The 22,389-nt window shown below is 40.3% G+C and overlaps 1 protein-coding gene across 5 annotated transcripts in view; it reads right to left on the bottom strand.

Annotated features, from left to right (window-relative positions):
- The window catches only part of TRIO (trio Rho guanine nucleotide exchange factor), a 366,877-nt gene that overhangs the window by 224,158 nt on the left and 120,330 nt on the right, over positions 1-22,389 (bottom strand). For all 5 annotated transcript variants that reach the window (XM_045394729.2, XM_045394733.3, XM_065546102.2 and 2 more), the window contains exons 2-3: positions 13,514-13,588; positions 3,649-3,763 (exon numbers count right to left, since the gene is read on the bottom strand). In XM_045394729.2, coding sequence (XP_045250664.2) covers positions 3,649-3,763; positions 13,514-13,588 — 190 coding nt within the window. The remainder of the gene's footprint in view (positions 1-3,648; positions 3,764-13,513; positions 13,589-22,389) is intronic.

Below are 22,389 nucleotides of genomic sequence, written 5' to 3'. Positions count from 1 at the left end.
AAATCTTCATATCATTTCGTTAGTGGACAACAAGGAGTAAGAGTGGTTTACTATTAATATTTAACAACTATAAATCATTCTAAAGAAGGCAGAAGGTTCTAGAACATAATTAGTATTCAATACAATTCAAGTAATAAGAGAAGAGCCACCTAGAGACACTCCGAGATTAATGTCACTGTGCAGGACTTGCAATGACGGCAGCAAGAACTGCTGCTGCTTCTTATTTCTCCTGCACACATTTAGTGGAAAGTTTCACTGCAAATGAATCTTATGAATTCACCTTGCTACTACAATTGTTTGTTTGTTTGTTTTAAAAAAAGGGCAGGGAGGGGCGACCCCAGCAATAATACTCAAACTACTCACAGCTGCTCAGGTCATGTTTCTGCTGAACTGTGCGGGACACAGACAATCTAGAAGGCATGCAGAAGAAAACAATGGGATCTGCCTCTAGAAATCATGTCAAAAGGAAAGTAATTAAAGGAAAACAGAAGGGTGAATATGAAATCAGAAAATCATTGCACTATATCTGAGCAAGCTACTGCATGTCAAGCACCATGCACGATTACAGGAATAATTTTACTCTATACTCACAATGATCCCAAAATGTACAGGTCATTATCACATTTTCAGATGAGGAAAGCAATGAAAATGAAGTCAAGTGTCCCAGGTCACAGTCAGTCTGATTCTGAGGCCTATGTTCTCCCTTCACATATGACACCAGCCCTGTGACTGTCTAGCTGAGGAATGGCCAGAGGGCTGCCTTCAAATCTGGGAAGCACGAGGGAGCACTGGACACAGCCGAAGGTCTCACAGGCCCCAAGACATACACACAGATGTACAGCTGGGTAGAAACGCCTTGTGTTCATACCACTCTACTACAATAAACAATCAGACTTACAAACTACACAAAAGCAAACTCACGAGTCCAAAGAAATCCACACACCAGTAATTTGCTGATGACTTTTACAGATTGGTAAAATCTGTATCACATAATTTATTTGATTAAAACCAAACAGCGCTCCTGCTGCTACGCACTCACTAGGGGTAGCGCCTGCGGGACCCTGGGAGGGAGGGTCCAGAGAGGACTCACTTTGTGGCCACTTCTTTCAGTCTGGACTACACTGAAATCCTTCCCCATTATCACTCAGCAAATGCATCATTTACATGTTAATTCCACCTCTCTTATTTGCTCATTAATCAAGGACAAGCAAAATGGCATTTCTTGTCACTTGGGACTGCAGTGAATGCAAACGCAAACCTAGGGACTGACATGAAGTGACTGCTCAGTGGCCGGAGGGTCATCCTATACACACGAGTATTTTTGAGTGACATGATGTGATCTTTGGGATTTGTTATAAAATACATCAGGGGAATAATTAGAGAAAACCAAGATTGGCAAAATCTGATAAACGCTGAAGCTGGGTGATGGGTATACGTGTGTTCGTGATATTATTCTTATTCTCTCCACTTTTGTGTATTCTCACAATTTCCCACAAAAAAGATTTTTTTTTAAGTGGGTCATTCAGATTATCCAAAATGTGCTTGAACCAATTTTTATATCAATAAAATGAATAATTTTTAATATTTACTATTAACATAGGTTTCAAGACCAAAAAGCAAGTTGTCAAAGTTACCACTATACAGTATTCAAATTATGTCAGTTTTTAAAATCACATGAGTGAATATCAAATTCGACTTTAGTTTTTATTAAACTATATGACAAGTATCATTTTGATTGGCAGTGATTTTTTTTTACCGCTGCCCTTTGTATTTCTTTTTCCATCATTATCACAGACCCAGCACATAGTAAAAGCTTAGTAAGCAGTAGTTTACACTCTATTTTTATTTATAAATGATAGTGAGTATAAATAACTTCTAAACTACTTCCCAACTCTAAGATTTCAACAGGTCAGTTGCCTAAGAAATACCAGAAGAAAGGGAAAACTCACTCCAGATAAGTAGGGCTCACTTAGTCGCTGATGCCACACGGTGATGGTTTTCTCATAAAGGGTACTCTGACAGAAAACCCAAGAACTTCCCTGGCAAGTCAAACTATCAAGACCAAAAGCTGATTGCCGTCAGCCACAGCCAGCCCTGTTACGAAGGGGCATGGCTGCCTTGTCCCGCTGGTGTCAACCTATACAGGTTAAGAGCGCTGTGAACCACGTGCTGTGGCAGATCTATTACCTTTACCACAACCGTTGAAACCCATTATGCTGTTACTGAGAATGACATCATTCTCTTGTAACATGTCCCTTAAGGTCACTATCTAGCCTAGCCCATATTATGGCCGAGTTTTCTCTCACACGTCCTCATTTAGTCTCTTAGGAAACACCTCCTCTCACTCACTGATGCCCTTCAGTATGTGCCTTTCTGGAATAAAAGAGACACCGGAGGACTCACCCTTTCCTCATAGATAGGCACCCCTCCAACCTGCAACACACACCAGATCTCCTATTCCAGGCATGACCGTATCCTTAGATTATATCAGAGTGGTATTATGTTTTCCAGAATATAACTGGAATAATTAAATGGAGATATTCATTGTTATGATCTGGCTCTGTGTCCCCACCCAAATCTCATGTTGAACTGTAATCCCGTGTTGGAGGCGGGCCTGGTGGGAGTAATTGGATCACGAGGGTAGTTTCTAATGGTTTAGCACCATCCCCCTACTGCTGTCCCCTGATGGAGTTCTCATGAGACCTGGTTGTTTAAAAGTTGTGACACCTCCCCGCCTACCCCCACCCTCTGCCTCCCGCTCCAATCATGTGAGGATGTGCCTGCCTCCCCTTTGCCTTCTGCCATGATCATAAGTTTCCTGAGGTCTCCCTAGCCATTAAACCAATTACACCTCTTTTCTTTATAAATTACCCAGTCCCAAACATTTCTTAATAGCAGTGTGAGAAAGAACAAATACATTAATATAGGGAGGAAATTTCCTCCACCAGTTGTCAGCTAGATCTACAAATAAAACTCGAGTAATATGTAGAATACATTCCCAGAGAATTCCAGAAACAGATTCTAAATTCCTCAAGTATACACACAGGCCAACTACTAGTAACTCACGACTCCCCACTTTCGGACTCTCCAGAAAAAACAACATTGCTTGTTCTTGGTGTTCTCTGGCATCTATGCTAAAAATTCCCACTACCAATGGAGTCTCAATTTTGACAGAGATTCCCAAATCTATGCCCAATATATAGCTAATAAGGATTTTTAATGCCCCACAAACTTCATGCCACATATCAACAGACTATTTTTAAAGAACTAACGTTTGCCAAGAAGGCAGAAATGCATTATCAAAAGCAGCACCCAATTCTGATCACCCAGGCCTCTGTGTCACGGTATTAGAATCATCAATGATGGCTTTCTAACTCAGGCACCACATCCTGAAATCCCAGCTGAGTATCCCAGATCCACTGTCAACACACACAAAGCTCTTCACAACAAAACACCTACCTCCATGTCCCCGCTTCCCGAAAGGTTTTACACTAGACAATAATGGTCACAAAATGGTTATAAGGAGAACGATGATGATACTACTTTGCCTGGAATTCAGGCTACCATTTAGCTGATTTCTAACGAGTACAGCACCACATCTCTTGTAAATGTGGCATCAGTGACAAGCACAGGCCACACAGAACTTACCTGGGAATACAGGCTAGATAGGAAATGAGTCTCCTGAGATCCTCCTGTCGTATTCTGTCATGATTGCTGCGGGCCGGAAACGTTAAAATGGGACCTCCACGTTTATCTCTACCACCTAAAAAACAAACATTAGGAACACCCTTAGAAAGAAACAAGATAAGACAGAAATCCTATGTTATCATTCATTCACTCTGTCAAAATTATTCCTAAAGCAACTACACAAATTCGCACAGGGCAGAAGTCCTTGTTTCACCCGAGGCACGGTGAGGACATGTCATCCCTTCAGGGGATCTGGGAGAAAAAGTCTGAGGCTCTGCAGGCCACATGGAAGGTTGTACCACATATGGCCTTGTCTTTTTCTTCCAATGTCTTGGGAAAAACTCCTTTCTTCAGTTGTTATGTTTTGGACAGAATAAAAAGTTGTCACGTCCATGTGTTTCACTCACCTGAGACAACCACCTCCCTCACACCTGCCCTCTATGTCAGTCTCCCCCACATTTTTCTCCACTGCCCTGCATTCAAAGCTCTTTCTTTCCTATCAACAAAATGGGTCTAAGTCTTGAAAGGAAAGCGAAAGGAACATTCTCCAAACTATGCTGATGACGACTTCATAATCTGGGACGGATGGCACCTGACCCTCACTGGTCCAGCTTTGCGTGGACCCATTATTTAGTTATCTAAATAACAGGTTCTCACACGGAACCACACACATGCATGTGAGAGAACCACATGAGAATTTTAAAGCCAATTAGCTTAAGGATTTGAGAAATATTCTATCACACACTAAGAGTACAAATCTCAGAATATGTGGCTTTGACAGACAGGCAGGCAGAACTATTTCTTGTTAACATACACAATCCTAATGAAGTCAGTTTGGTATCACTAAACACTTGGGGTGAAATTGTCACATTTATTTTATTACTTCCTTCAGGGTTGTCAGGAAAACAGAGAAAGAAAATTTACCCTTCTCAAGTGGATCCTTCATTTAGTTTTAGAACTCTGATGATCTCTCTTCAGGAGACCGCAAAATTCAAGTCACAATACAAAACTCTTAATTATTTTCTGTGCACCAAAAATCATCAGCAGAGGTAAAATGAGAAAGCATGCAAGCAAATAAAAAAACAACAGAAGATTCTTTCCTTTTAGAAAAGGCCAAAAACATACAGCAGAAGATGATGGTATTTTAAAAACATATTTTACCAATATGGTTTTCATAACTTCATAGGAATTATGTACTCATTCTAAATAATAATGAAACTTCATTTTGATTGGGAATACTTAAAGCAATCCACATATATTGTTCAGTCACATAATCTAGAAACGCCTTAAATTATTTCTAAATCCATTAATTTAGGTATTATATGGGAACAACAATCATAGGTACCAACAGATCCAGGTAGGGTATCCCGTGCTCTACATACACTTTCTGATGTGATTTTACAATGACTCTGTTGAGTGGTTTTGTCACTCCAGTCTTACAAAGATACTGAGGCTCCAAAAGCTTAAATAAAGACGAAGGAACTATGCAACACTGTCATCACTAGGTCTTCGCCCAGACAAAAAAAAATTGTATGATCTTTCCAACTACTGGCTGTAGTTCTTTTTTAGTAGTAAAAATGTTATACGGATAACTAAATAACGGGTTCCTGGGCCTTTGAGGGGGCTAACATTTATGAATGAAAAGTACTATTAAAAGTGAGAAGCAGTACTGCTCATTATCAAGTGATCTTCTAAAACATCTGATATGATTTTTAGGGTAACATCAATAGCTCTAATTTTTTGGAATGCCTCTTATCCCCAAGATAAAACAGATTAACAATTTCAATATTTTTCATTTCCCAATACCTTTCATTCTTTTCAAAAGAGTCAATCTCCTTGATTGAAATTATCATAGATTAACACATATTATAGAAACTTGAATTATTAAAAATACAGTACGTATTATTTAAATTAAAACATTCCCCTCACTTTTGGTAAAGAGAAAGCTAGCATCTAACATGTTTTCTGGACCACAACTCTGAATTTTTAAAATGTGTTTGAAATGCAGCCTGATGTTTGATTCCATAGGGACCCACATTACACTCTCCTCCCTCCTGGGTCACCGTAGCTCACAAGTCAAGCAAGGCATGCTCCACCATGGGTGTGAGAAGTAGAATCCAAAATCTTCCAATCTAAGAAAGTGGCACGGGAAGTCAGCAGGTGTGCATAATGCGCATGGCCATTCTGATCGCCCCAGACCTGAGAACTAAAGGCAGCTCTGTGCAGAAGTTTTGACAGCCTCTACTACACTTTTCCAACTTTCAACTACAAAGATTTCTCCCAGGCTGGTAGCACTAGCTAGCAGTATCCTAAGACTTGCTAGCAAGTTCATCCGCTTAGGCGCTGAGTCATGTCCTAGGAAAAGCTTATAGACACCTGAATCTGAATTTTAAGATAGAGGAAAAATTGTCACTTTTCCTTTTCCTAGAAAAGAACTTCAGAAAATTCACTGGGATATTTTTACAATTTTATCAAAAATCATTTAGGAAGTAAGAATCTTTTCACATGCTAATCTCCCTGCTAAGGGTGCACCTTCCAATAGATGGTGTAACATGGTTAATGATCACTTTCTGCTGACTCCTCCTCAGGGAGGTATGAAGAAAAAATCTTAGAAAGGATGAAGTATAGTTCAGAGGAACATGCTTGCTAAACCTCAAGGAGCTTAAAATCAACTACACGGGTGTCTGTTTAATTCTATTCCCCAAGATTTAGGTTGGTTTCCAACATCACAGGAAGCACCCAAATGAAAATAGCATCTGGGTATAAAGCAGAAAAGTCACAAATGCAAAGTTCTGTTCCTGTTCCTAAACTAGTAAAAATAACAGCACTGTAGTTCATAAAAACTTCACCTATTAGATACACTCATATGTGTGTGGTATCAACCCTAAGCCACATGGTGAGGCAGGCGGGACAGATGTCAGCCTCATTTTATAGATGGGAAATCAGTGCCTTAGTTTCTATAATGAAATGAAAAAGACAGGAAATGCTGCCAGCATCACAGGATGTCTATGTATGGAAGCGTTTCATGTCTGAAACCAAACAACAGCTCATTGATTATCTGCTTATTCAAATGCTGCCTTAGTCAAAAAGCAAAACAACGACGACAAAAAAAACAAACAAAAAAACACCAAAAAACAAAAAAAGTTTTTGTTTATAATGATGGTGTTTTATTTTCAGTTCACATAAACCTGCATCCTTTCCTATATCCAATCTTATTTCTCTAAGGCACTTCTTACCTTCTAGGAAATGATACAATTTACATATTCTTTTTGTCTATCTGTTTCCTCCACTAGAACATAAGCTCCATGAGGGCAGGCATCTTTGTTTCACTTGCTCATTTAAGAATACACAATGCTCTCCATGCCCAATGAGACTGGCATCCAACAAACATTTGCTGAATGGATTATTTTTCCATATTCCACACAACATTAACTAAAAATACCTCCTATCAGGTATCAGTTAGCAGAAATGCCTGATGGATATGCTAAGGAAACTGAGGTTTATTTTAATCATAGAAAGAAGGCTGAAAGGGTCCTACACTATAGCTATACATGTCTGTGTGACAATTATTTCCTTAAACCCTGAGACCTCATTTCCCTCTTCTTAAAACTCCAGGAGGCCGGGCGCGGTGGCTCACGCCTGTAATCCCAGCACTTTGGGAGGCTGAGGCAGGCGGATCACGAGGTCAGGAGATCGAGGCCATCCTGGCGAACACGGTGAAACCCCGTCTCTACTAAAAATACAAAAAAATTAGCTGGGCGTGGTGGCGGGCGCCTGTAGTCCCAGCTTCTAGGGAGGCTGAGGCAGGAGAATGGCGTGAACCCGGGAGGCGGCGGAGCTTGCAGTGAGCTGAGATCCGGCCACTGCACTCCAACCTGGGCGACAGAGCGAGACTCCGTCTCAAAAAAAAAAAAAAACAAAAAAAAACAAAACTCCAGGAGACTTGGTCTCTTGAGCAATGCAGCCTAGGATGACCACAGAAACAGCTAGATTCACAATCACCTCTTTCTCTTTAAATGAATTAGACGCTCACCTTTCACTTATTTACAAAGAACTTGCAAGAAAGCCATGCTTGCTTTGAGGAGTAAAATGTAAACTTCAACAAACCAACTCTATCTTTCTCTCCATAGCTCTTGTTTCAAATTCTGGATTAGAACACCATTGAAAACTCTTCTTTAGCCACTGTCCAACCTCCTATTCCCAACTCCCAAGGAACAGTCTAACTCACACTGACAATAAAAAGCAGCCTTTGCCAAGGAAATCTCTGAAAGACATAGTTTGTGAAAGAGAGAAATGATGGCTAATGTCTATTAAGTGTGCCATAAAGTAATACAACTCTGTTAAAAGGATGCCCACTGGGATCCTGCTCTAACAGCAGCCAAGGCGAGCAGCTCGCCAGCCCTGCACCTTCTAGGCTCACCTCTTGCTGCCTGGTCCTGAGAACCAGGAATTGGCTCATGGAGTATTTCTACTGAAGGCTAAGAAGATTCAGCAGCCTGCATGAAAAGTCCCACCAGTTCCTGTCCTCTCAGTCAGTCCCTGCCGGCTCCCACCATGCTAGGATGCTAACAAGAATACCCAAGATGAATGGAAGTTTCTCCTTCTCTTCTGGGGAAAGGCAGTACTCTGCAAAACTGGACCATGAAGAACTAAGGTACCAGCAAACCTTAAGTCATCAAATCCCACATTCCTGTCAATACCCCCAACATAAGAGTGAATGTTCACTGCACCCCAAAAAGCTATTCTAAGAACAAAACAACAATAACAAAAAAAACAAATGTCCATCAATGGGCATCTGACTGAATTAACTATGGTGTATACACACACACACACACACACCGACATAGACACACATATATAAAAACATATATATAGATATAGATATATAGAGAGAGTTGTGTCTTACTCTGGTATATACATATTTCTGTATTACTCTGTTACACACACAAAACAGAGTAATACACAACTGTAAAAAGAAATGAGAACTCTATTATGTGCTGCTATATACTGATCTCCAGAATATTTTTTGAAATAAAACAAGCAAAGAACAGAAAATGAGGCACATTACGTTTCTGTTTATCTCGGGAAGAAGGAGAAGATGAAAACAGATGGGAAGATCAATAGAATTGCTCATATTTTAAAAGCATAAGGATTAAACCAAAAACTTTTTTAAAAAGCTTTCCTACGGGGAAGCACAGGGTGGAGAAGGCAAAAACAAAAACTAGATTTTTTTTTAACCAGACCTTAACTTTAAACTATTTTTTAGTTATTACTGTGGAATTATGCTAAGTTTTACTTAAAATTGAAGCAAGTTGGGGTTTTTAAGTCTTACAAAATAAAACAAATGATTCCAGGTTTCAAGCTGATGGCATATCCACATGGAGAGGAGCTGTTTCATGTGACTTTAAAATACAGTAATAGGTCTGTAGATTTCTAATGGCGTATATCCTCATGACCAAGACAACAAGAAAAATACTAAATTACATTTGGTAGTCATGTACTGTGCTAATACCATTAGCATTACAAAGTAAGTAATTATGTCCACATAGGTAGGAACTAACATTTTTAGACTAATGAAACAGATATCCACAAATATACAACTGAAGTAAAATATCTATAATCCTATGTTTGAACTATGAATTTTAATATAAAGTCATGATATCATTTCTTATTAAAACGCATGTGTGTGTTTTCCCCCAGATTTGTCCACTAAAGAGACACAGAAACAACAACCTACCCAGTGAATATCCCTAGCAACGTGTACTGTTTCCCACTACAAGGAACCAGGGCTCTTTAGAGAAATGGCTGATTCCAGATTTGAGGCAGGAATTATACAAGATAGTCCTGAAACATCTTCTCACATCAGCAAACAAAACTTAGGAGCCAGTCTGAAGAAGCTCCCATTGGCCAAAGATGGGACAATTTTAATTTCATAAGAGAGAAAATGTGCAATAAATCAAAACATCATATGTATTTAAAATCATGCATTTGAAATAAGTCTTTATCAGGGGAAAACACAAACAAACAACGGTCCTTTTTCATTAGCCTGAAAACTGCTTACGGACAAGAACCAATCACTTATCCTACTTCTCCTGTATGAAGTCTTTCTCAGGACAATCAAGGAAGTGGTGATGGGACATCTCTCTTTACGGGATATCCAAGTTAAAGAAAGGACATAAGGAAAATATCACTATCTTGCAATTCTTAAATACTAGATCTAAGCAATAATCATCAATGAACACCATAAAAACAAGACAAGACTCTCCTAATAAAATTCCCTATGAAACTAAACAATCACACCCATTAAGTATTTTTGCCCCCTTCCCTGCCAGATCAAAGCTCAGTCTAATCAAGTCTCAAGACCTAACTCCTAGTCTGCAAGAAATATGGGGGAAGTGAAACATGTTAAATGACCACCCAGTGATAGAACCAGCAACATCTAGACTACAGGAGAATCCACAGGAAGACACCTGGATTCCTCGCTTCCTAAAACGTCAGGAGGTAAGACACAAAGAACCTTCAGGTTAAAAGAGCCTTACCAGACATCTCAACCAGCTGCAATGTATATGAGACAAGCACATTTGAATACCCATTGGGTTTTTGGGGGGATATTAAATAATTACCATTCAATTTTTAGGTCTGTTATTGGTATTGCAGGGTTTTTTTGTTTGTTTGTTTTTTTATAAAACTTACATTTAAGAGATAAATACTAAATATTTATAAATAAAATAATATCTGGATTTTACTTCAAAATTATCCAGAGTGAAGAGAAGACTAAGCGGAAATATAGAAAAACCAGTTGCTGAAGTGGGCTATGAATTCGTGAAAATTCATTATACTATTTTCTTTCCTTTTGATGTTAAAATGTTCCATAATAAACAGTTAAAAAAGAATGAGTTCTTAATTCTGGTGGTTGTCTGTGAGATTTTCTAAGGCTCAAACCCTAGTGGCATAGGAACCACACTAATAGTTGACATTATATGTAAGATGCCATTAGACTCAAACTCCATTAAATATAAACTATAGGGCATTTTGACGAGGTTCGGTAGTCTTGTGAGGGCTGCATCCTCCATGGGCAGAAGAGGAATGCTGTGTCCTCATATGGCTGAAGGGCAAGCGTAAAGCCTCTTTATAGGGGCCTTAATCCCACACAAAGGAGAAGCCCTCATGGCCTAACTGCCCCTTAAAGGCCTCACCTCTTAACAGCATTGGCAACATCTGAACTTTGGAGGTGATTCAGTCAAACCACAGCACTGTCCTCTGACTTCAAACACGAAGTCAGGTAAGACATTTAATCACTGAGTTCACCCTAAATGAAGGAAGTAGTACGTTCTATCTTACTTAAGTGCAGTCAGCATTACTTTTTAGAAGACCTAGACAGTAAGGTTCGGAAATATTCAGGTTCATCACTGGGCTTTTAGAGATCTTGACCTAATAAGTACCTTTTAAAATCACTCATCTTTTGGCCTACTTTTACAAAGCCCCTGCCATTTTACTTAGATTTAACCACTAAAAGCCATTCACATGGAGAGCTTTTACAAAGGTATCATAATATTCCCTAATTTTTTTTTAAATGGGGTCAGGGCAGAAAGTGGCTTAGTGACTGCCGGTGCTGAGGGACTGGGGGTGGCCATGGGGTTCTTGGGAGGTGATGAAAAGGTTCTGGAATTAGTGGTAATGGCTGCACAACCTGGTGATACACTCAAAACCGCTAAATCTCGCGTTTTAAAAAGGTGGATTTTAGGGTATGTGAATTAGATTTCAATTAAAAAAAAAACAAAAAACAAAAAAATTGAGTTAGAGATAAATTTTATTTTGGAAAGTTTATTCATTCTTTGTAATTTTCAAAAAATGTAATACAACGCAAATAGTCAATTTCTACTTAATTTTATGGGTTTTTTTTCCCTTCCTAAAGGAGATAACAATAAGCATAAAACAAAGAGCAATGAGCTCATGCTAATCAGCTTTGCCAGTTCTGGTCATAAATTAGGAATACTGTGAAAGTGTGGTGACATCTACTAACGTCATTTTGCTAACACTGCGGAAGCTCTACCATCGCTAATATTTTAAACAGTTCCTACTAATTTGTTGTAAAAGCAAAACTTCCCACCCCACCAAAGATATCCAACTTTATGTAACCCTGCAGAACTTAAGGTTTTATTAAACATTGAAGACAAACTCAAAAAGACTGCTGATTTTCTTTGATTAGTTAAAAGGTAAAATTTTAGTGTTGACTGTAAACTATATAAAAATGTCAGCTGATAATATATTCTGTATTAATTGCCTAATAAAAGCATGAATACAAATAAAACCCACCAATGTTAACCTTCCACCTTGCTTCACATGTCCATCTCCACATGCTAATGAAAGAAAATGGAACAAAACGTTCAGAAACACAAAGAGAGGTCAGAGGGAGCAGGTGCTATTACCACAGACCCAGACTTTAAAAATAAAAAACTGATAAACACATGGACTCGGCTTTAAGTCTTCCTTACAGATACCTCTAATTTTTAAGTAGAGTCTTTTAATTATTCTGTTTGTAAACTACAAAATCAGGGGTTCACAAAGCTGGCATGAGTCCTTACAATGCAGTTTGTCAGTAGATGATTAGAGAAGAGCAAATAAACGCTACTTTTAAAACTCAGTGTACTGGAAGCCAGTATTTGTTTTTCACCACGTATTTCCAACAACTTAAAGCACCTTCTTTTCATGAACTTCTTACACTCTTCTGTGAACCTTCCAAATACAGAATGAATCAGATTTACTCCCACAAAATCAAACCATATTAACAGGGGCCAAGAAACATTACTGGACATGAAGCAAAGCGAGATTAGCAAAAACACCACAGGAAGCTGCATCTTGAATATATAACAGTATCACACGTCCAGAGGACACAAAAAACTTATAAAAGCAGCTATCAGTGTTATAAATTAAAACTGATAGGTGTTCAAGAGGTTACACAGGTCAGCACAGAATGTCTATTTGAGAAAGATAAAAATTCTCAAAGGAAATTCATCTAAAAGCACGTGAGCACAATCTACAGATGAACTTCCTGATAGAGCAGAAAAATCTTGCAAATCTTTGTTTGGTAACAAGTGAGCTGGTGCCCAAAAGGTGTAATACCCAATGGCTATTCTGTTTATGTGGGAGGAAGGCCCCAAAAGACAGTCCGAAGAGGCCTAACGCTGACTATCTATGTGCAGAAGAGAGGGCAGTCAGGTGCCCAAAGCCCAAGGGACTGGCCCAGAGTCTGTCTGCGGGCAGGCCAGGGCCTCAAAGACTGGGTCTACAGGGAAATGGACTCAGCTGGTAAAATCACCAAGGCTTCATCATCCACGACCTGGGTCCTAGTTACTCCATGACCAGAGAGCCACAAAGGAGTAGATCTCAAGGAGAAACAGGCGTCCTTGCCTCCCAAAAGACAAAGCAACAGAGGCAGGTACAGAGTACAAGAAACCAAAGTGAGAAATTCAGGACCCATCTACATACCATCATATTCCCACCACTTTTGCTGAAATAATCGGATTTTTAAAAATCAGTTTTTTAACTTAACTGATTGGGGCAGAACAGCCAAATTTTTGTTGAATGGCAGAAACAAATGTATCTTCATCACCAACACTAACTGACTTATCATGTACCTCATAGCTGGAAGAAAATGCTTTGGGCACTAATTTCTCAGGAACACTGCTACAAGAATAAAGCTGTTCAAAATTCATAGAAATGCCAGTGTTTTTATATGTTGAGGCAGATGAGTTCATTCATTATGTCAGACTCTGACATTGTGTCAGAGCAGCTGGATAAAGCAGAGTTGAAAGTTAAACTTTACCTGAAAGGTACGCAACTTTTTCCTTCAAAATTGGCAAAACATCCATAGCTTTCATTTCATCGTTTTTTCGAAACCCTGAAACACAGAAGGAGAAAATAAAATTACTGGGTTGCTAGAGTGACAGTTAATTCCTTAACCATTCTATCCGATGCCAACACAGCAGCTTTATCCACATCCATTAAATCAACTTAAGAAACATGATCATAGGATGACATTTAAATTCCACGTCTGTGATCACAAAACTGTCTTCTATTTTAATGTTGAATAATGATTTGCACACAGACCCAGAGGCTCATGTCCCCAAAAGGCTCTCAGTCATTTCTAGCAATAACGATTTGGTCCCAAAAGGAGACAGGATATGAAATCACTCCGGATTATTTACCAAATCTTAATTTTTATGTAGATTAATGTAGACACCAGCAAAGAAAACAGACAGCAACACCGCTTTATAAAAATTGCTGCTTGTGACATGCTAAAACCTCTAGGGGGAGCTCAATGCCTCATTCTGTCAGACTTCAGGGTCTGGTTAAAAATACACAGTGGCAAGGAGAGAGGGGGTTATAAATAGCTGGGGCCTGGCTCTCTCCTTCCAGGCTTTCTGGGTCATGCCCCCTGGAGGAATGTCAATGGCTAATGTGGTCATAGGGCCCAGTGCCACTCCAGTTTCAGAGGTGGCCAAGGTCCCTCTTCTCACTAAAAACCAACTCTGCCCCTACTCCCCAGTATCTTAGAAGGTCCAGTGGGAATATTGTAGAAAAGGAGCATGCAGTAGGCAATTTAGGCCAAAATCCATCTAAGCAAAAGGAATTCTTGCAGCCCAAAAACTTTTAGCCCAGCTCACCAGGGTGAATGCCTACGTGGTAATTTGGGGTCCAAAACGTCCATACTCATCATAAAAACTGGATATTTCTCTTGGCGATCTCTAACAGAGGTAATCTAGGTTCAGGATGCCTACCAAAACTAGTAACTAACATTGTTAGCAGAACAATCTCCAGGAAAAAACAAAACACCACTTCCCCATCTCCATTTGTGTTTGTTTTTGCCAAAATAGTACAAGAAAAGCATCACAAATGCTAGCATGGTAATACAACCACAGCAAGATGTAGACTTGGAATTAGAAGGCAAGGAAAGTACTGAAAGTGAAGGAATGAACATTTATTTCACTTTTGGTGTCCTGAGCAGCAACTCCTGGGCAAGCCCTGCTTCAGGGAAAATTTATAAAAAATGACTCTCTCCAGACACTAGAGAATGACAAAAGCTGGGAGAGACACCTGGACAAGGAAATGACCCTGGGTACACACCCCATCATTAGGGCTGTTAGCCTGAGGGCAGGGCCCCATCTAAGCAATGCAGAGCTTTTAAAACCAAAACCAGGTGAATTCCAAGCAGCCCTGCTAAGGATTTAAAGATCTAAATCAAAATTTGAGTTGCTACCCACTGCAGAGACACAGAATATGTAGTCACATGTGGGTCAGGCCAAATTACATGCCTGCTAAAGCAGGCAAACAAGCAGCAACCCAATCAACACCTTCGGGAGGAATATAGCAAAATTCAGTCTCTACAACATACCATTCATAGAAACAAAGAATGAATAAATCAGCGGTGTGATCTGATTTCTTAATGTAAATCACTCCTGTCCACAGAATACGTCCACGTGTGTAAGGAATCCAGCTTAATGTGATTTAACTATGACATTGACAATCACCACAGACTTCACAGCAAACTCATCCGGCTGAGGATCATGAGGTCCTAGGAAGGCTGCGTGGAACTAGTCAGCCAGTTATGGGGAGATTCGACCGAGCTGGGGCCTCCACAGCACCAGGCCATTTTCCTTTCCAATGTACCATGCTTTGTGCTGGCAACCCACCAAGCTTTGAAAACAGCGGCTATTTATAAAAGGCAAAACATCTGAGCCAAGAGTTCTGCAATTTCATCCCCAGGTTCCTTCAAAACTCTTGAATGGATGCAATCTAGTCAGCAATTCACTGCCAGTCACTGTAACTCACTGAATGTGTCTACAAAGACTGACTTCATCTGCTGTGGCTGCCGTGGACACAGATGGCACAGGGGCAACTGCAATGCAAAGAGGACTAAGGCTTGCCAGCGACCCTCAGGGAGACAAGCTGACAAACACCGATAAAACAAGGCAGATTATGGAATGTTCATAGGCAGCACGAAGTGCTATGGGACCTGGGCAAATGAGGAGGAGACAGATCACATGATAGACAAATACTAGGAAGGAGTAAGCGACAGCTGTAGATCCCTATCTACAGGTATTTGAAGGGAGGATTCCACTTCCGTTGCTCAGATGAGAAAACGCATGCTTCCTACCATTCCCACATCCACGCCCACACGTCATGACCAGGACACAACAAGGCCCTCAGACAGAGAAATGTCACCACCAACTGCAGCCCTGGCTCCTACACTACTTGTGAGTCACACAGCCATCACCAAGAAGAATGTCCTGATCCCAATGCTGATATCCCAATAGAGGCTTGTGTGACTTGAGTCATCATTCCAAAGCATTTTTGACAATTACTGCTAACTTTCTGAATCACACGTATTTACTGATACCCACAGTGGAGTGCAAGATGGAAGTGAGGGCTGCCATATTCCAGGCCACCTCACAGGAGGAAGAGCATATTTATTTGAAAGCAGGGTACAGAACACAGAACTCAACGAATGTCTCAATTTCCTATGTCCCACTATGAGTCACAGACTCACTCTCATGTGACCTTTCATTTCTCAGAGCTGTAGTTATGTTAACCTATGGGTCCCTCAGTTTCCCCCCAAATTAAGGAAGACTCAGTCTTTCTAGAGGAAGAAAAGCACATGAATTAATGAGAAACTGATGTGAAAAGGTGCTTCACTTTTATTGCGATGTAGGTACATGCCCACGCATAGACCAGAATATACATTCTAACCAGTTTAACTATATTTTTGTAGACCGTCACTGAAAAAGATGTTAATTTTATTTAAACCATCAATTAATACTTCGAAAACAGAAAAGAAAATATAAAAGGGGCAAACATATAAAACTAACCACACAAAGAAACTGAGTTTGTGGTTATTGTGGTGACTGGTCACTTAGGTATTATTTTAGATCTCATTTCCATTTAAAAAAAAAACAAAAACCACCCAATAAGCAAAGGACTCAGGAAGCATGTATAAATACTAAAACCAGATTAAATATATCATAGGTAACTTTCAATAAAAAGCAGGAAGAACCCGACCATGAAAGTTCCTCAGATCAAAAAGGCAGGCTGTGTTCCATGCCCTGAAGAGCTGTTTAGGAAAACAGTGTGGGACTATAAAAACGTTCTAAAAAATTAAAAATACACAGCTTCTGTGCCATTCCACAGATTCCAGATTACACAGCCGATACGACTCAACTCCTAATGCTTTCTTCATTCATGCATTAAAGGATCTAGCTGTGGTTCCCAAACTTACTGAACAACGGCTGCCCTCGGTGGGCGCCCCCGGAAGCACACACTTCTCCAGTCACAGAGAGGTTCAGGAACAGCAAATACCACCACGGAGAGGCCCTGCTGGGATCCCAGACCTTATCTTTGTACCAAAGACCAAGCATCAGCAACGTTTCTACTTCTCAGTGCCACCAGGGGGGTTTGCCAATGCTACTTAAACAGGTGGAAGGGGGTGCCACAAAGAGAAATTCGGTAAAATTGGGATTAACAGAAAGCCTAGACAAAGAAGAGCAACTTGAGAGGAGATAACCAGAGGGTAGATGGCCCAAATCGGGGGACATTTAGTTGTACCCATTTTTTTGAATTATATAATCTTCTAAGTTATATAGAGCCCATGCTAAACTGTGCACAAAAGACAGACTGGATTTCTGTTACAATTTGAAGCATATTTTGCTACTATCTGAAATACAGCAACCATTATGGCCTCTAATGAAAAGCTGGCTTCGGGAAACAGTGAAACAGCAAGAATGGAGTCAGCCGAGGCTTATCTCTAGGTGCAGAAGATGTTTCCCAGGGGAGTCCTTAAAGGCAGGCAACAAATACGCTTCTGAACCAAGTCTACAATGACTATGTTCAGAATGTTTACACTAATATTTGTTGAATGCTACTGAGGAAAACAGGTTTGGATTAAAAAAATCAGATTTTAGAGTTGTTAACTAAATATATATAGGTGGTGCTTGATGATTTTCTTTCTGCTTTCAAACCAACACACAAAAAACTGCTTTTCCCTAAAATAAATTGGAATGTTTAGAGATTTTAATATACTAATTTTAACATAACCACAAGTTTCAGCATATTACTTGCCAAAATTAATTCTGTTACCACCTTTCAAATTACTATTTGGTTCGACAGCATGTCAGTGTGAGCATAAATGTTAAATCTGGACTCCCAAATCACTTCTATTCCTTAATAATAAACATTATATTCTTTATCAAGTGAATAGTTGCCTCTTTTTCTCGAGACCAGCCAATTTGCCACAGGACATGTCTGTTTTGTGCCCTGCTGTATCCTAGACGCCTAGGATAGGGCCAGGCAAAGGGCATTCACCAGATGTGGGATGGCTGGGTAGAAAGATGGATGAACGGGGAGGCCGAGGCAGCCAGATGGCCTGAGCTCGGAAGTTCAAGGCCAGCCTGGGCAGAATGGTGAAACCCATCTACTAAAATACCAAAAATTATTAGCTGGGAGTGGTGGCGCACACCTGTAGTTCCAGCTACTCAGGAGGCTGAGAAAGAAGAATCACTTGGACCCAGGAGGCAGAGGTGGCAGTGAGTCGAGATCATGCCACTGCACACCTGAGCGACAGACAGAGACTCTGTCTCCAAAAAAAGAAAAAAAAGAAAAAAGAAAAAGAAAGATGGATGGATGGATGAATGAATGAATGAACTCAACCAACAAATTAATATATTTCTACAGCGGCTTGCCCTGAACCCCTACACAAGAACCCCAATATTCCTTAGTACTTTCTACCTTTGTTTTGTGAAGTATGTTTTGTGAAGTATAGTTCAGCCTTCAATCATAGTATGATTTATATTCATAAGATGGAAAATTAACCTCCCTGCCCTAACAAGAAATATTCTGCAAGTTATCATTCAACAGTGAAACATCTTTCCACTGAACCGACAGTCTGGAACTTCAACTATCTAATACCCCACTGATCAAATCAATTACTCATCTTTCATCCTGAGACCCTGCAAAGAGGTGCTGCACTGAGACAAATACCCTTCTAAGCGAGTCACTGATGACCAGAATGCTCACTCACTTGGTCACCTCTGTGGCATTAAATTTAAGACAACAATAACAAACAGTCCAGGAACAACAAGCCCCTCTCCAATTTATTTATAATAAAAAGCACCCTAGAAATATTTTCACAATGAGCAACAAAAGTTTTATATAGCATATTATGTTAAAAATGGTATTTTTACAAAAGTGGCACAAAGATGAATCAAATGAGTGAAACCATGAATCAAATTTTAAAATTTTTTAAAGTAAAATGTAGGTTTTATTATTTTTTTAATCCTGTATTTCTCCCAGGACTACTGGCAGATACTAGTTATCTGAAATTTTACATAATCTTCAAATTAAACTAGTCGAATGAGTTTTTCAGTAAAAATTGTTAGAAGAAACACGGTTATTCCTTGACCATTTGAGCTGCTGAACAAAATGAACTGATGCGGTTCTGAACTGGCTGTGTCTCCTCCTTTAAAGGCAGCCAAGCCCACAAGACAAACTGCCTCACCCATTCGCAGGGGTTTCATTTGCCTGTCAGCTATTCCAAGTTAGTGTTTACTAAATTGGAAAATAATCTGTGGGAAGAGATTGGAAAAAAAAAAAAAAAGAATCCTACATACTTAAAAAAAACACAGGTTGCAGCAGTAACAAAAATGTTAATAAATAAGCCAGTATTTTTAAACAACCAGAAAAAGAGGGTTAAATAGTAAACCGGAGCTTCCTATTAGTACCGGGTCTTGGTGGTGATTACCGAATTTTACTCATTAGTTAATTTAGGGGAAACTTCGCGCGCGCGCACCTGCACACAAAGAGCAGGGTGATAAATCTGCATCAGCTTGGCAGGCACCGCCCTCGCTCGGCAAGCGCGTGCGCAGAGGGAGGTGACGTCACCCTCTCCGTGCCGGCTACTTCTCTGCGGAGCCCGCAGGATTATGCTCTCAGCACTGGGAGCGGCCGCGCGTGGCTGGCTGCACGATGTTTGTGCTATCAAGGGTTTTAGCTGTGCACGCATCTAGAAGTGATGCATAGGAAGGAGGCATTTCAACAAGCCTAGATCCTTTATGAACATGTTAAAGGGTGGGGGGAAGATATCCCTCATTTTTTCTAATATGTAAATAATAATAATAATAATAATACAATGCTTATATTATTTTTAACATAAATATATCACAATCCACACTTATAAAATGCGTATAAAATGAATTACGACTTACGCCAAGAATATGGACATGTTCACAGACAAGACCACACAAGAATATGGATGGGGTTTCACAGTATAGCATTACAGTTTTTACCTATAATCTTTATGGTTATAACTGTTGGACTGGCTAATGTGTCCCTTCACATGATTTTAGAAGCAACAGCCTATAACAGCATATCTCAAAGAAAGAAAGTAGCATATTTTTTATTAATTCAAGGGAGTTAAAAGAAATTTCAACTTAAAATAGTTTTTAGTATCTTATAAAATACAAAAGACAACCAAAATAACCAAAGACCATAACAAAAAAACACGTTTTTAAAACAAATACATATTTTTTAATGTAAATGAAACAATCTGTAGAACTCTTAAGGTTTGATGTTTTAATTATGTATTAACTGTGCAATGGAAGTTAATTCAAAAGTGTAACTAATAGACAATGGAAGGGAATATTTTGATAGTCAAAAAGTAGTAGTATTATAAAAGGGACTCTATTTCTTACAATCTCATAAGTCAAAAAAGAAACCATGTGCCCAGGTATGCCATTCATGTCTGGAACCCCAGGGACAAGCACAGAGCTATGCACAGAGAAAACTGATCCTGTTTGCCTAATGCCAGAATAAAGAACACATTCGTCTACCTGTCTGTGCATGTCTCTGTAAAGCCTGTCAGGGATGCCTCTGAGGCTGTATTCTGGAACTGGAGTCACCCCACCCTTATCTACATATATACAATCCCTAACCCATACACACACACATACCTGCACCTACAGGGTTCTGCGATGCTGACCTGCTCCAAAGACTTGCTTTACCAAAGTGTCTCAGGAAAGTCATTTAGAAATTTAGAGTGTATTAAATGAACCAGAGGGATAGCACTGCTACAATTTGATTATCATATCAAGTGGTTTGTACACATCAGATCAAGAAGGTTGACTGCTAAAAGAAACCCTATTCAATCATTGTATCAGTCTTCTACACATTTGAGCACTCTTACTCTTCTTCAGAAAAAGAACAAGAACAAGAAAAAACTCAATGGCCCCATGTGTTTTAATGCAGATGACAATCATATTCTGTAAAAGGCTTCAGAAAATAAAGCTATAATTCTACTCCTTTTCCTCTATTATCTTTTTGATTACTACATAAGGAACTGGGGCCAGAGGGGCTCTCAACCATAGAGAAGTGATATAAACTAATTATCTGAAAACCTCTCTCAGTGCACATGGACTAGCTCTGCATGGAGTCGGGGGGTGCTCATATACAAAGTGTAATCTAGAGCCTTCGTTGACCTTAGCCTGTTTGGGAAAGAAAGCAACACATAAGTGGTCAGTTCTGTGGTACAGATATTTGGCATGGAAAAATCAGGGCCAGAGGGATGAGAATAGGAGAAGATGACCTATCAAATAAAAGATCTGTGCAAAGTGTGAAAGAAATAGTCCAAAACTGGGCAAACTGGAAAACAGAGAGCACTCCAGCCAGAGCAAGCAGCATCAACAGATGCAGAGAAACAAAAACACAAAACATTCATGGAAGCGAAGAAAGCGGGGGTGGGGTGGGCTATTACAGTAGGTTTTGACTGATAGGTAGGAAACTGGCCATCACTGGAACAAAGAAGTGCCACGAAGAAGAGGCATCCACATGCCTGTAGGATAGCCATGCCCCCCTGAACGTCCAACCCTGCTTCATGCTCATCCCCACAAACCTGCTCCCCACAGTGTAGGTCCCAGCACAGTACCTACCTCATAAACCATCGACCTCATGGCCCAACCAGGAACCAGGCTTCTCCCTGCCCTCCATCCTCTCTCCCATCCCCTACTTCCACGAAACAAGGAGTTGCAGGGACTCCAGTCCCACGAAGCACCCATGTCTCCGCCAGCATTGCCCTCATGTGCTGTTCCAGTGATCTCCTAATAGATGTTCGTAATTCCCTTGAATGCATTCTGCCACTCTCCCTAGCATGTTTCTCAAAGATCTCATCATTTTCCCTAAAATTCTTCAATGATTTCTTGGTGCTTTCAACTATAGTCCCTCATGATCTGATGTATGCTGCCTCCACAACCTCACTGGTTCACCACTACCCTCTCCCCAGGCTCACTCACTCCAGGAACTGCAGTCACCTGCAGGGAAGCCACACCTCCACCTCACCACCAAACCTCCATACACATGCCTTCCCCTCCCTGCTCCCAACACACACCTCTTCTTCACCTGCCCCCGGTCTGGAGTCACCACTGCTCGACTAGACACCCCCGGGATGCACTCCCACAACACCCCAAATCCTTATCGCACTGCAGGGGAAATTTCCAAAGACTTCTCGGTGTTCCTATTAGCAGCTGGGCTCCAGGGGCTATGCTGGGTCCCACTGCATGGCAGTCTCACTGAGCAGACTGCCATGGCGCAGAGTATGAACTTAACACCCAGCTAGCTAAACCTCAAGGTAGCAAACAGGTGGTACTCTACAATTCGTGG

This window comes from Macaca fascicularis, chromosome 6 (genome assembly GCF_037993035.2).
Source record: "Macaca fascicularis isolate 582-1 chromosome 6, T2T-MFA8v1.1".
In the NCBI taxonomy this organism is placed as follows: Eukaryota; Metazoa; Chordata; class Mammalia; order Primates; family Cercopithecidae; genus Macaca; species Macaca fascicularis.
The sequence above is the reverse complement of the archived record's forward strand: the minus strand, read 5'-3'. Positions and strand labels throughout refer to the sequence as shown.